The following is a 15,710-nucleotide window of genomic DNA, read 5'->3' as shown; positions in this document are numbered from 1 at the left end:
CAGCTCTGTTTTGATGAACAATCATTATCCTGCAACAATAACTGTTTCTCTATCCACAGATGTTACCTGGCCTGTTTTAGGTTTGAAGCATGTGCAGAATTTAAATTTTGCACAAATTAAATTGTACAATGCTGTCTGTATCTGTTGTAATATTACTATTTGTTTCAAGAGCATTGGTTGGCTATTCATCAAATGAATGAAAGGATAAAAATTACTCAAGGGAGTATTGGTAGATGAATGTTGATCTTTTCATATGACATTCTACATGAACTAATTTTATATGTTTTAACTGGTTTTTAAAAAGTTATCTTCTGCTCTGTTGAAGTCATAGAGAACTATAGGACTGAAACTGGCCCTTTGGCCCATCTAGTTCATACTAGACTATTACTCTGCATAGTTCCATCGACCTGCACACAGACCATAGCCCTTTACACCTCACCCATTCATGCACTTAACCTGAACTTCCCTTGAAAGTTGAAATCAAACCAGCATCCACCTTGCCCTGGCAGCTTGTTCCACACTCTCACCACCCTCTGAGTGAAGTAGGTCCCCTTAAATAATTCACTGTGCAGTGTCACCCAACCTCAGTGGCCTGCTTACACATTGGCGAGAGGAATTTCTTACCACCATGTTTCATATACATTTGCTACCACTGTGAGCAGGACTTTCTAACCTTTAAGTGTATTCTCAGTATTTATAACTTTCAAAATGTGTTAGATGCTGTCCAGTGCACCACTGAACAGCATCTCAGAGAGATTTGCACCACTCAGAGAGATTTGAGTTCCATTTGGGAGGGAGATTTTGTTTACCGTCATCTGTAGAGATATTTATATAAAATAGTAGAGAAGTCAATGTGAAGCCTCATTGGTAAATTAAAATTATCACGTTTATAATAACAGATGGTATTTTTATGTCACTGAGTCTTAGCACAATGTTAAGGTAGTGAAGAGTGTGGCTTTGTTTTCATTCTTTTCATTTAGAAATTAATCTGGAAGGGTGTCATTTAAACATGTTGTGTAAAATCTGGCAATTTACCTAACCTGTAGCAGTAGCCTCTCTCAACAAATCTGTTATTTGTTGATAAGCAATTCCAAATTCATTTTCAAACCTGCAAATCACAATTGTCATTAATATGTGAACATCAATATCTCACTGATTGGAGCATTTTGGCTGTCAGTATCAGTCCTGCAGACACTGTTGATAAGAAAAGAAGTGCCTCAAATCTCAAAAACCATTGTCAGACTTCACAGGAAATCGAAAAAGATCCATGACCTGCTATATTCGACACTGCTGGCACTCATGATTCAAACATGTATTACCTGATAAATGGAAGATTCTTTTATTTATCTGGGATCTGTAGATGTTAACAGACCAAATGTAACAAAAAATGAATTGTAGAAATTATAAAATATTTCACATCTGGTTTCCACATGGATTTTCACCTACCAGTTAACTAAATTATGCGATAGTTCAGAGAAAATTTATCAATTTTATAAACAAGAGTCTCTTACATTGAAACAAAAATATAAGCTATCAAATGGCATTAATTTTCTAAACTACTAATGACTGTTTGGACATTAAAAAATTAGATAGGAATGTGGTTCGTAATTGATGTGTTATTAGCTTTCCACTTTAGTACTTTATTTTATATTTTCCTGGGATTAATATAGCTATATTGCAATTAATATATGTTCTATTAACAATTAAAATTTCACAAGGAGAATTACCGGTATTCTAACATAGTGACCAAGAGGTTAAACTCATTTTATTATTAGATTAAAGTACAAGGCTTATAATACTGCTTAAATATGTTGTGAGACATATATCTAAGGTCAAATTTATAATCAAATTAAAGATTGCTACTGATACATAAAAAGGTTTGGCAAAATAAAATATAATTCCCTTACATGCAGGAGAAATTACCATAATAAATAAGGAATTGGCAGAGAAATAGTTTGTATGTGTGCCGATATACAGAACTATTGATAAATTTGTAAGTCCTGTGAAAATGAAGAGTTTAGGAAAAATCATCTCCAGTTAAGCCCTTCCTCTCATTTGGAAGCATTCTTTCCAATCAAATGCTTCATCATTTTAGAGCCCTCTTGTTAAATCATTTCTCAAGAGAAAAAAAGATTTATAAAAGAGAATCTGAGAAAAAGCATTTTGTTTTTGAGATTGTAACTCGCAGGAGAAGAGAAATGGGTGAATATTTTGTTTTATTTCAAAGGCATTTCATGAATCACCCAATAAAATTTGTAGCAAAAGGTAATAGTTTGCCTGGTTGGAGCTAAAGAATTAGTCTGGATTTGTAAACTGATAGAATACAAAGAGTAGGAATAAAGAAGCCATTTTCAAGTATGATGTCATAAGATCAGTGCTGGACTCTGATCTATTTATAATTTATATTATTGGTTTCATTTAGGTATTAATGATGAAGTAAAGGTTTTTGGGAGAAAGATTCAAAGGCTATAGATTTGGAGAAAACTAAAAGATGGAATATATAAGGAGAAATGTGAAGTTACTCTGATAGACTATATAGAAACATGAAGTATAAATTATATTGTTTGAGAATATTACGTATTGGTGCCAGCAGCAGGTGGAGTGTAGTACCTAAGAAGGTGATCTAGTAAAAGTGATTAGAATTCTAAAACTAGGGGATTCTTGCTACAACTGTACAGTATGATGGTGTTACGTATTCAGGCAACAATAAATATATGAGTTAGGCAAGGGTTTTTATAACAAATAACATGTTTATTAAACACTGAAAACAAACCCCCCAAAAGTAAACAAATCACTGACGTAACCGGAAATCAGCTGCTGTGCGGCAGCTTAAACAGTTCTTAAAGCAATGAAGCTTACAGTCCTTAAAGCGATGTTGCAAGAACAGTTTTTTAAAGTAGTATTGCCAAAAGTTCAAAAAGCTCACAGTCCATTTAAAAGGAGAGACTTTTTAAGACGATTTAAATTCTCTTTCACGTCGTTTTGCTTCGGTCCCCGAAGTGGAACTTTTCCCATGAAGAATTTTACGAAACGAAACGGCTTAAAGGCACTGACCTTTCCTTTACCGCACTATTCTCAATCCTTTCTGGAATCCCAGAGATTAACACGAGAATAGTCAACAAAATCCTTCCAAACAAGGTCGAACCCGTTTAACCGTCAAAAATCGATTCTCCTCGATCTTTAACTCCCGAACTCCGATCTTCACTCTCCACTGATTCTCAACTAGCAGTATTGTAAAGAAACTGCTGGCAATGACCTTTTAAACTTTAGGCATTAGATAAGACTTCATCTTTCAACTAAACTGCGTCATAACATTAAATCACGCAGTGGCATGAAGTCAACATGGCAAATCCAGCCACGAACTGCCCCTCCTCACAGGGAGGGGTCCTCCTTTTATACCCTGTAAAAAAAACCTGTCACATGATCTCTACTGGCGGGAAAATGACGTCACTCCACCATCACAAGACCATTACCTCAAGTCCAGTATAGCTTCAACCCCAGTCACGTGACAAGGGTACCACTGTCACGTGTCACGGGTACGTAACAATGGTGAGATCACAGCTGGAGTAAGGATGGAATTAAATAAAGATTATTCAGCTTGAATCAATTGATGAGCATTTTTTATGAGGAAGGATTGAGTAGAATGGGCTTTTTTTTCTGGAAAGAGAAATTATATCACTGAAACACAAATTCTGAGGCAGCGTGCCAGTTTTGATTCAGTGAAGGTGTGTTCCTGGTGAAAGATCTAACAGGGAAAAGTTTCAACATAAGTCTCAGTTGAAGAGGAATTTCAACTCTAGGAATATTTTGAATTTTTGGACCTCCATTCCAGAGTACAGTGGATGCTGACTATATAAAGCAAGCCTACACCACTTAACAGGAAGTTGCATTATGGCTAGGGCAAACATTGGCATCTTAAGCTGATCTCTTACACAGACATTATAGTGAAGTTTCAACTGAGGGATATGTAGACACATTCATAGAAACATAGAAAACCTACAGCATAATACAGGCCCTTTGGCCCACAAAGTTGTGCTGAACATGTCCCAACCTCAATGACAATCACTTTGAAGACATTTCGAATGGGATCTTTGGACAAAATTTCTTTGATCACTGATGATTTACAAAGCCTTCAGAATGAATTCCTTCAATTTACATGCATGTACTGTCGATGGTTTGCAGAAATACTTTTAAGATTCATGCAGAACCTGGCATAGTGTGAATATTCTTAGTCAAAAGCATGCAGCTTACCCATTTTGTAGGATATTTAGAAAATATAGTTTTCTAGGTTTTCTAAATAGGATCTCTAGAAAACATAAAGGACAGATATAATTTAATTAATAAATTAAATATTGATTTATTTCAATAGTAAGCATTCATTATAAAGCCTTTTGTTGCAGTTTATTCTATAGTATTACTCATTGTAATTTTCAGGCTTATAAATTTCATTGGATTGAGTTCCTCATATAAAATGGAAATTAATCCTAAATTTCAAAGTTACATTTAATGTCAGAGAAATGTATTCAATATACATCCAGAAATTCTTTTTCTTCACAACCATCCATGAAAACAGAGGAATGCCCCAAAGAATGAATGACAGTTAAATGTTAGAACCCCAAAGCCCCCCCAGCTCCCCCCACCCACACATAAGCAGCAGCAAAGCAACGAACCCCTGTCCCCCACCAGCTAAAAAGCATCAGCGCCCCCACCAAGCTCTCAAGCGTGCAGCAAAGCATCAATAAAGACACAGACTTGCAGTACCCCAAAGACTCTCATTCACCTAGTAATTCGACATACCATAGGCTCTCTCCCTAATAAGGGAAAAAGAGGTGTCCCCATTTCACATGTAAGATTATTATTATGGATGATTTAGTATTAATGATCTGATCTTTTTAATGAAAGGAAAACAAACCCTATCTTTGTGCTGTACAAAAGTGAATGATGGTACTATTGTTTAATTTCAGATCAGGATAATAAGTAAATAAAAACATACTGTGTGGAAATGGTCAGCAGACGAAGTAACATCTGTGCAGAAAGAAAAACAAGCCTTTTCTCCATAGTTGTTGACTGGCCTTCTGAGTATTTTCAGTTTTTACCATTTTCATTTCATAATTCCTATAGTTATTTTAATTTGATTTTGAAGTATGTGGATTATGCTAATACATAGATTTCACTGAGAAGGGAAAGATGTAAAGATCAAAGAAATTAAGACTGGTACAATGCAAATTATTTAGTTCTAGCACTAGATGTATAAAAATAAAACTACTTTTAAAATGGTTGGAAAGAAATGAGTTAAAGGATGGCATATGCATGACTTGACTGTTCATTTGGACATACACATACACATTGTATGTGTATGGACATACACATCGGTGTCAAACAAAAATACAGAAATTACTGCTTACTAATATAGTTAGCATATGAATGCTTTGAAATAGACACAAAATGCTGGAAGAACTGAGCAGGCCAGGCAGCATCTATGGAAAACAGTAAACAGTCGATGCTTTGGACCAAGACCCTTCATCAGGACTGGAAAAAGAGATGAGAGGCTAGAGCAAGAAGGTGGGGAGAGGGGAGGAAGAAGTACAAGGTGACAGGTACTGGGTGAAACCAGGAGAAGGGGAGGGGTAAAGTAAAGAACTGGGAAGTTGATAGGTGAAAGATATAATGGGCTGGAGGGCAGAAGACCATGGTAGAAAGGGAAGGGGGAAGAGCACCAGAAAGTGGTGATGGGCAGGTAAGGAGATAAGGTGAGAGTGGGAAATGGGAATGGGGTGGGGGGGGGGGGCAATTATCGTAAGTACAAGAAATTGATGTTCATGCCATCAGGTTGGAGACTACCCAGATGGAATATAAGTTGTAGCTCCTCCAATCTGAATGTGGCCTCATCACGGCAATAGAGGAAGCATGAATGCTTTACGTTGCTAGTGCAAAATTCCTCTTCACTATTTTAATACAGACATTGGCCTCTTTTTAGATAACGTACAATACAGGTAAATTAACAGATATTGGTAAGTTGTTCAGTTTACTGAGTATGGGGAAAAAACTTGTTTTTATAACTGTCCACACAGATCATTACAACGGTGCATTGTAGTAGTACAATGCAAAATAACTATGCAAAAGGAAGTGCTACAATACAAAGAAATTGCAATACAGATAGACAGTAAGGTGCAAGGTCACAATGAGATAGATTATGAGGTCCAGGGTCCATCTTCTAACTGCAGGATAGTAGCTAAGTCATTGTATGAAAATGTCATTATTTGTAAGTTCCTTGCTTTAATTGTTGAGCTTATAAAGATTTTCCTGCGTTGTGCATAATAAGATGATACAGTGTAAAGAAATAGCACTGTTTATGATCAGCTTTGATTATTACCTAAAGACTGCAAACTGGAAAGAAAGTAGCAGTGTCATAGGGAAGGGAAGGAGTTTCTGACTAACTGGATAACTTTTTCAAAGATATTATCATTGCAGAATGGACCAAATGGTTTCCGTCTGTACTGAATGTGCTGTGATCTTACTTTTATCAAGAATAGATAGACAGTTGCTTATAGTGAGTGGTTTATTAGTTAATTAAATGTACTGCTGCAGCAAAATGTTTCCCAAAATCCATCCAGTGCACAGAAACATACATAGTAATTCATACCATTTTATTTGTATATGCAAGGATTCTATTCAGGTAACTACTTTCCACTTGCCACATCTATATAATAAAAAAGCACTGTTTATGTTATTTTGCTTATGGGCCTTCTGAATCAGAAGGCTGTGGACTCAAGTGGCAATCCGCAGACTTGAACAAAAAGATCTATGCTGCAAAACTGAGGGAGCACAGAACTGGCAGAGGTAACTACTTTTAGATGAGATATTAATTGAATCTGCTCTCTCATGAGGATTTCGAAGATCCTGTTGCACTACTTAAGAGAAGAAATAGGGAATCCTTCTAGGATTTATGGGACTCTCCCTCAAACAGCAATTGTAAAGTGTTTCATGTTGGCTGAGGGGTGGATATTGGCTGGGACACTAGAACGATTCCCTATTTTGATATGCTCAAAATGTCTACTGTACTTTTAAAAATTACACCAGTGACAAGACATCATGAGTTTATATATTTCTGTTCATAAGCTATGAAGTACCTTGTGATGGGCTGAAGTTGTAAAGTTTACTGTATAAAGGCAACTTTGTTTTCAGTCTGTCCAGTCTTTTGATCTTTTATTAGTTTGTGAATTTGTTCATGTGTTGTTAATAAAATTCAGTTTTGAGCCCTTTCATTGTATTTCTCCAAAAAGCAGAATGTTGATGAGCCAGCATCAATGTGTTTCTATTATTATTGTGATCAGTCCTCTGCTATAACAAAATGAAATGCTTCTGCATTGCTTGAAAATGTGTAATAGAGAAAACGCATAGAATATTTGGCACTGAAGACAGATTTTCCACATTCTCAGGCCCCTGGTTGCTTCTTCAGCAGATAAACTGGAACTCCAGGACTGCCTTGAGCACGGTAGAATAGCAAAGGTAAGCTTTGTACAACATGACTTCATAATTTAATCTGTTAAATGACAAATAGGCATTTACCTTTAGTAAATTTCTCTAACACCGTGACTGATTTTTATTTTAAGGACCAGTGTATTAAAGTCTCCTTTCTCTGAAGCTGCAATTGTTCTGCTGAAATGTTTAGGTATTAATAGAGTCATAGAAAAGTACAGCTCAGAAACAGGCCCTTCAGCCCATCTAGTCTGTTTAAACTGCCATTAAACCATTTAAACTGCCTACCTTCATCAACCTGCACCAGGATCGTTGCCCTCCAAGGTGCCTACCACCCAGGTGCCTATCCAAACTTCACTTAAACGCTGAAATTGAGCTTGTATGCACCACTTGCACTGGCAGTTTGTTTCACCCTCCTGAGTAAAGAAGTTTCTGCTCATGTTCCCCTTAAACGTTTCACATTTTGCCCTTAATCCATCACCTCCAGTTGTAGTCCCACCCAACCTCAGTGGAAAAAAGCTGCTTGAATTCACCGTATCTATACCCCTCATAATTTTGTAAGCCTCAATCAAATCTCCTCTCAATCTTCTACGTTCTAAGAAATAACATCCTAACCTCTTCAATCTTTCCTTATAACTTGGGTCTATCAGACATGGCAACGTCATTGTAAATTTTCTCTGCACTCTTTCAACCTTATTTGCATCTTTCCTGTAGGTAGGTGACAAAAACTGTACACCATACTCCAAGTTAGGCCTCACCAATGTCTCATATAACTTAAGCATAACATCCCATCTCTTGTATTCAATACTTTGATTTATGAACGACAATGTGCCAAAGGCTGGCTTTATGACACTATCTAATTGTGATGCCACTTTCAGTGATCCCTTTGTTCTACTACACTCCCCTGTGCCTTACTGTTCTCTGTTAAGACCTACCCTGGTTGGTCCTGCTAAAATCCAACACCTCACACTTGTCTGCATTGAATTCCATCTGCCATTTTTCAGCCCATTTTTCCAGATGATCCAGCTCTCTCTACAAGCCAAGATAGTCTTCCTTATTGTCCATTACACCCCTAATCTTGGTGTCATCGGCAAATCTGCTTATCCAGTTAACCACATTATCATCCACATTGTTGTTATCAATGACAAACAGCAATGGACCCAGCACCAATCCCTGCAGCACTCCCACTAGTCACAAGCCTAAAGTCAGAGAAGCAACCAACTACTGCCATTCTCTGGCTTCTCCCACAAAGCCAATGTCTGATCAATTTACTATCTGCTCATGAATGCCAAGTAACTGAACCTTCTTGACCAACTTCCCATGAGGGACCTAGTCAAATGCCTTGCTAAAGTTCATGTAGACAACATTCAGAGCCTTGCCTTCATCCACTTTCCTGGCAACTTCCTTGAAAAACTCTGTAAGATTGGTTAGACATGACCTACTATGCATGAAACCATGTTGACTATCCTTAATTAGTCCAGGACATCTTCCATAACTTTCCCACATCTAATGTCAGACTTAACCGGCCTATAATTTCCTGGATTTTGTTTAGAGCCTTAAACAACAAAACAATATGGTTTACAGTGGAACAACATTGGCTATCCTCCAATCCTCTGGTACCTCAACTATCACTACTGATAATTTAAATATCTCTGTTAGGGCCCCAACAATTTCTGAATACCTCCCATAGGGTCTGAAGGAGCAGCTGTCAGGCCCTGATATATCCACAGGACAATAAACACCTCCTCTTCTGTAATCTGTATAGGGTCCATGAAGTTGATGCAACTTTGCCTCGCTTCTATAAACTCTGTGCCTGTCTCCTGAGTAAACACAGATGCAAACATTTTATTAAAGGTCTCTTTTGGCTCCATACATGGATTACCATTCTGATGTTCCAGAGGATCAATTTTGTTCCTTGCAATCCTTTTGTTCTCAATATATCTGCATAATCCCTTGGGATTCTCTTTCACCTTATCTGCAAAGGCAACCTTCGTCATTTCTTTAAGTGGACTCTTTCATTTCTTGTACTCCATAAACATATCATTTGTTCCTACCTGCCTATACCTGCTATGCGCGTCCTTTTTCTCCCCTAACCAAGGCCTCAATATCTCTTAGATTCCAAGGTTCCCTATACTTGTTATCTTTACCTTTTATTCTGATAGGCATATACAAACTTATTACTCTCAAAATTTCACTTTTGAAGGCTACCACTTTACAAGTACACCTTTGCAAGAAAACAGCCTGTCCCAGTCCACACTTGCCAGATCCTTTCTGATACCATGAAAGTTGGCTTTTCTCCAAATTAGAATTTCAACATATGGACCAGACCTATCTTTTTGCATATTTATTTTGAAACTAATGGCATTGTGGTCACTGGATTCAAAGTTTTCCCCTATGCAAACTTATGTTACCTGCCCTGTCTCATTCTCTAATAGCAGGTCAAGTATTGCACACTCTCACACTGGGACTTCTCTGTACTGATAAAGGAAATTTTATGAACATATCTGATAAATACTATTCCATCTAGACCTTTTAAGCTATAGGATTTCCAGTCAATATGTGGAAAACTTTGTTTCTTGCAACAGTCAGTGATCTCTCCACAAACTTGTTCCTCTAAGTCTCTCAGACTGTTGGGTGGTCTGTAATATAGCCCCATTCAAGTGATCATACCTTTCTTATTTCTCAATTCCACCCATAATGCCTCACCAGATGAGTTCTCTGGTCTGTCTTGATGGAGCACTGCTGTGATAATTTTCCCTGACTAGTAATGTCATTCTTCCTCCTTTAATCCCACCTGTTCTGTTGGGTCTAAAAGAACAGAACCCTGGAATATTGAGCTGAAGGTCCTGCCCCTCCTGCAACCAAGTCTCACTAATGGCTACAATACCATAATTCCATGTATTGATCCATGCCCCAAACTCATCCTCCTTTCCTACGATACTTCTTGCATTGAAATATACGCAGCTCAGGACCCCAGTCACACCATGCTCAATCTTTTGATTCCTCACTTCATCTGAGGTCTTACCAAAATTCAAATAGTTCAAAGTGAATTTTATTATCAGAGTACATATATACATACAACCCTGAGATTCTTTTAACATCTGTCTCCACAACCTGTCTACAAACTGTTCTGGCACTCTCATTCCCATCCCCTTGCAACTCTAGTTTAAACCCCACCATACACCATAAGCAAACCTTCCCACTAGGTTATTAGTCCCCTTCCAGTTCAGGTGCAAACTATCTCTTCTGTACAGGTCCAACTTCCCTGGAAGAGAGCCCAATGATCTACACATAGTAGTCCACGCATATTCATAACTTTGACTATTTTTTTTCTTTCTGCTGCTTAAGTCCCAGGATAATTCACATTGATCAAACTTAGCAATTTCAGTAAAGAGATATAAAATTCCAAAGAATCCATGAATGGGCATAACCAATCTAAATTGATGTAATCTAAGCTCTGGGAACAGTAGTTAGCCCTTTCCCCTGATAATGCTTGTAAATACAATTCTCAGTTTGGACCACTGTCATCCCTGATCTAAGAACCCCAACTTACAGACAACCATATATTATGGGAACTTGTACATATGAGTTTCCATAATATTATTAAGTTCAAACTAATCCATCAAAACTTGGCTGCCTGGCTTTGGAACTGGCTCACCCACAAAAGGCAGAGGGTTGTAGTAGGTGAAGCATATTCTGCCTGGAGGTCCATGACTAGTGGTGCCCACAGGGATCTGTTCTGGAACCCCTGCTCTTTGTGATTTTTTTAAATATATAAATGACGGATGAGGAAGTGGAAGGATGGGTTAGTAATTTTGCAGATGACATGAAGGTAGATGGTGGTGTGGATAGAAAGTTGTTGTAGGTTACAATGGGAGACTGACCAGATGTAGAGCTGGTCTGAGAAGTGGCAGATGGAATTCAATCCAACGACCATTATACACTCTGGAAAGTTGAACTTAAAGGCAGAATACAAAGTTAACAGCAGGATTCTGAGCAGTGTGGAGGGACAGAGGGATCTTGGGGTCCAAGTCCATAGATTCTGCACAGGTTAATATGGTGTGTTGGTCTTTGTTAGTCAATACAGCTCTATAAAGCTGTGGTTAGACCACACTTAGAATTCTGGTCACCTCATTGCAGGAAGAGTGTGGAAGCCTTAAATATGGTGCAGAGGAGATTTACCAGCATGCTGCTTAGATTAAAGGATATGTCTTCTGAGAAAAAACTAGTGCTTTTGCCCTTAGAGCCGAGAATAAGAGGGAACTTGATAGAGGTATATAAGATGACAAGGGGTATAGACAGAATGGACAGCCATGCCTTTTTCTCAGGGTGGCAATGACTAATACACGAGGATATAAATTTAAGGTGATTAGAGGAAACTATAGTGGGTAATGTCAGAGTTAGATTTTTACACAGAAAATTCATTTGGAATTCACTGTCTGGGGTAGTGGTAGAGGAAGATGAAGGACATTTAAAATATTCTTGGATAGGTACATGGATGAAAGAAAAATGGAGGACTATGTGGGAGGAAAGGTTAGGTTGGTCTTGGAGTAAGTTTAAAAAGTCAGCACAACGTTATGGGCCGAAAGGACTATACTGTGCTTATATGTTCAAAACTCTGACATATGTACATATGTTTGTCCTACAGAACTCGTTGCCTCTGTTCCCTCAATTTTTAGTAATTATTCTCTCTATCAGTCATATATTGCCATTTTTTAAAAATGAAGTTCATTACAAATACTCTGGAGGACTGGTAATCGTATTGAGTGATTTTTTTGTACTTTCCAATATGGACAAAATTGACAAATGGATGTTTGTAAACTGCATACATTATTCAACTCTATAATACTGAACTATATTTTCTGTTTTTTGCATTAAACTTTGGTATAGACAAATATTTAAATTTTGCTCTGACATTTGCAGATTTCTACTGAAGCCAGTTGGTGCAGACTTTCACCATTATTCCCCTTCCTCTTTGAGGAGCACTGTTTACTGCTTATCAAATCCAGTACTCCAAAACACTGGGAATCAGTCACTTTAATGTGAATATTGATTATGCTATTAGTGGGATATTCACTGGACATGTGTCAGAGTCAAGCCTGTCCCTATAGATAACAGTGCTTAATTTTGGTCATTTATGAAACAAATTCGTATTAACACACATTTATTTTGTCACATCATCCAACATCAATATATTTTAACATTATATTTTAAGGATAAGCAAGAATTGCCAGAAATGCACCCTGTCTTTTCAGGGGCCCAAGTACATATCTGTCTCTGTAAGATGTGTTGGCCAATTTACTTATTTATTATCTCTGTGATCCTTAATCTCAATCCTAGTTATTAAACAAAACTTTTCGCTACCTCCTTCACGCTTTTATGAACCATATGTCCATTGTGCGATTCCCCTAAAACTTGCATTTTCAATGCTTTTGGATAGGTGAAGAAACTTTGTTTAACATCGCTGAATTTGGTTTGAAGGGAAAGAGAATGCAAATGCTGGATCAAGCAGTGTCTGCAAGTTGATGTTCTGGATGAGGCACTGCATTGGGACTGAGGGTACAGGAAAAGCTGCCAGTACATGGGACGATGTGCTGGGTGGTGCCAGGTGGTGAGGGAATGATGGGCAGATGAAACCTGGTGGCAGAGGGGCTAGGAGGAGATAAACAAAAGAAGAAAACTAGATGAACTGATGGTGTGTGAAAGAAGAGAACATGTGGGAAAATGGAAAATTCAGCATTCATACCACTGGATTGCTAGTTATCCAAGTGGAATATGAGATGTTGTTCTTCTGATTTACGATTGGCCTGTGGAAGAAAAGTCAGAGGACAGTCAGGTTGGTGTTGGAGCTTCCAGTTTTACGTGATTTTAACTTATCCATTCCCTTTGTTCATAGCTCTTATCCCCTTTTCCCATATGCTTCCTTGTGTCCATTATTTCCTCCAATCTGGTTCCACTATCACCTACCATCCTTTGTTCTCAACCCCCACCACCATCTGGTTCCATCTACCAGTCATCTTTTCCTCATCTGCTTCCACCTATTGACCACCAGCCTCGATCATATACACCCCCCCCCCCCCCCCAACTACCACCATCTACCTGCACTGCAATCACCCGTGCACCTATCAACAATCCTATTCCCTTTCAGTTGCAGTGTCTTGGCCTGAAATATCAATTTACATCTTTTGCCTCCACAGATACTGTTTGACTCACTGCATTCTCTCAGCCTTTGTTTTTGTTTTGAAACTGAGTTTGTTGTGGTACCACTAGTAAGTCTGCAGATTACGTACACTTACATAGCAGACATAAAATGGAGAAGAATTTCAATGATTGTTAAGGACAAGGGCTTTTGTAGGTTCCAAAAGGGCCATGTGTAGTGTACTGATACTGTTTCCTACAATCTTTCTCAACCATTCAGATGCAACAAGCTTCCTGAAAGAGAATCTATCACATAATCAACAGGATCTATCACATAATCAATAGGAGATTGTAAAGGAGGAGGTTTTAGTTATATTAGTGGCCTTAAAGATGATTAAATCCTCAGAGCTAGAAAAGATGTCTCCTAGGATAATATGGCCAGCAAGGGAGAAGATTGCTGGGTTCTGGTGCAACAATATTAAGCACTTTTTAGCCACAGAAGAGGTATCACATAATTGGAGAACAATGAATTTTGTACCCTTATTCAGGAAATGAATAGGAATAAACCAGGTACTCATAGAGTGGCGAGTCTAACATCCTTAGGGGAAAAAAATCTGCAAAATCAATCTGCACTTCAAAAGACAGCATTTGATCAGGGGTCGATGGCATGGTTTGTTAAGAGGAGATTTTGTCCGACTAATTTGAATACATTTTATAAGGACATATTATATCGATGAGGGCATTGTGGTTGATGTAGCCTTCATGGATTTAAGCAAGGCCTTTGATGACATCATGCATATGGACTGTAGAAGATTCCATAGGATCCAGGACAATTTGGCTAATCGAATAGGAAGCAGGAAGATTGGGGCCCTTGCTGTTTGTTATATGTGTTAACCATCTGGAAGATATAGGATTAGTAATTTCACAGATGACACAGACATGGCTGGTGTTGCAGATAGTGAAGAGGATAGTCTTCAGCTGCAGAAAAATATAGTGGAGTTGGTAAAATGGATAGAATAAGATTACAGAAAATACTGTCATGTCATCCCACCTTCTCCAGGCCGTCACACTTCATCCAGTTGCCTGCTGTATGACGTGGGATGCTAAAAGCTCCACACTATGACTAGTTTGTTTCAGCCTTTTACTGAGAATATAAGCTGCATCTCTCAATATCTAGACCATGGGTACATTATTAAGCAGGTTACTAATGATCTGTTCTTCACTTTTCCTAATGTCTTCCCAATGGGATATTGAAAATGTGGACATAGAGGAGGGGGCTACTCGGGTCTGTTCTACCTTACCAGTAAAAAAATTAGTTTATCTACATTTAAAATTGGCCTACTAGCCTTGATTTTCTATCCTTTAATATTCTTTAGTAATAAAAAAAATCTGTTGGTGTCTGTTTTGAAATTTCCAGTTTACATAGCCTTGCAGTTCTTTAGGCCAAGACACTGGGCTAAGAAGCTATCGATAAATCATAGGGGTTGTGCCAATTTGTAAAAAACCCAGCCTAGTGCATAAGTGGCATGAGCCATGAAAGATTAGTATCTTACATTTTCTGAACAGCCTCCGGACTCAGGGAACCAATAGGATATTGGCTGAAATTGAGAGGGGAGGTCAGTGAAATTCTGGCCTCCTACGAGGCACGCACTGGAGTTGCAACCATACATTTGCAAGCTGTGGTATTGAAACTCCTGTTTTCTGAACACCAGGAGAGGTACAACTGAAGTAATGCTTGTCCAGAATGTAAAAGAAGTGCTCTCCTCTGATCCAATGAATTCCAGAAGTACCATCTCAGTTTAATTGCCAGGATTGAAGCTGTGGGAAAATTTGTAACTATGCAGCTTCAATTATTTACAATTCATGTAAATAATTTGGGAATAATATTAGCCAGTTGCTTTTCATATTCCATGACTTCTCAAATGTACTTGAAAGTTAATTTTTTGAATGCCAAGGAGCTTTGTGTTGAGAATTTTCATTTTTAGCGGGATGAAGTAGTAAAGGCAGGTTGAGCTTCTGTTCAAAGGCTTTACCTCAAAGTTTACAGAACAACTGCAGTGCAACTATTCCAGAAACTCCCTTTCACCATATCC

The 15,710-nt window shown here is 38.1% G+C and overlaps 1 protein-coding gene across 3 annotated transcripts in view; it reads left to right on the top strand.

The window, feature by feature from the left end:
* The window catches only part of dnmt3bb.1 (DNA (cytosine-5-)-methyltransferase 3 beta, duplicate b.1), a 237,770-nt gene that overhangs the window by 216,375 nt on the left and 5,685 nt on the right, over positions 1-15,710 (top strand). The window contains exons 19-20 of one of the 3 annotated variants that reach the window (XM_073061889.1): positions 6,757-6,840; positions 7,440-7,509. In XM_073061889.1, the coding sequence (XP_072917990.1) occupies positions 6,757-6,840; positions 7,440-7,509 (154 nt within the window). The remainder of the gene's footprint in view (positions 1-6,756; positions 6,841-7,439; positions 7,510-15,710) is intronic. The other 2 variants (XM_073061891.1, XM_073061890.1) reach the window with 2 other exon arrangements.

The sequence above is a fragment of the Hemitrygon akajei genome, chromosome 11, assembly GCF_048418815.1.
Source record: "Hemitrygon akajei chromosome 11, sHemAka1.3, whole genome shotgun sequence".
Taxonomy (NCBI): domain Eukaryota; kingdom Metazoa; phylum Chordata; class Chondrichthyes; order Myliobatiformes; family Dasyatidae; genus Hemitrygon; species Hemitrygon akajei.
The sequence above is the reverse complement of the archived record's forward strand: the minus strand, read 5'-3'. Positions and strand labels throughout refer to the sequence as shown.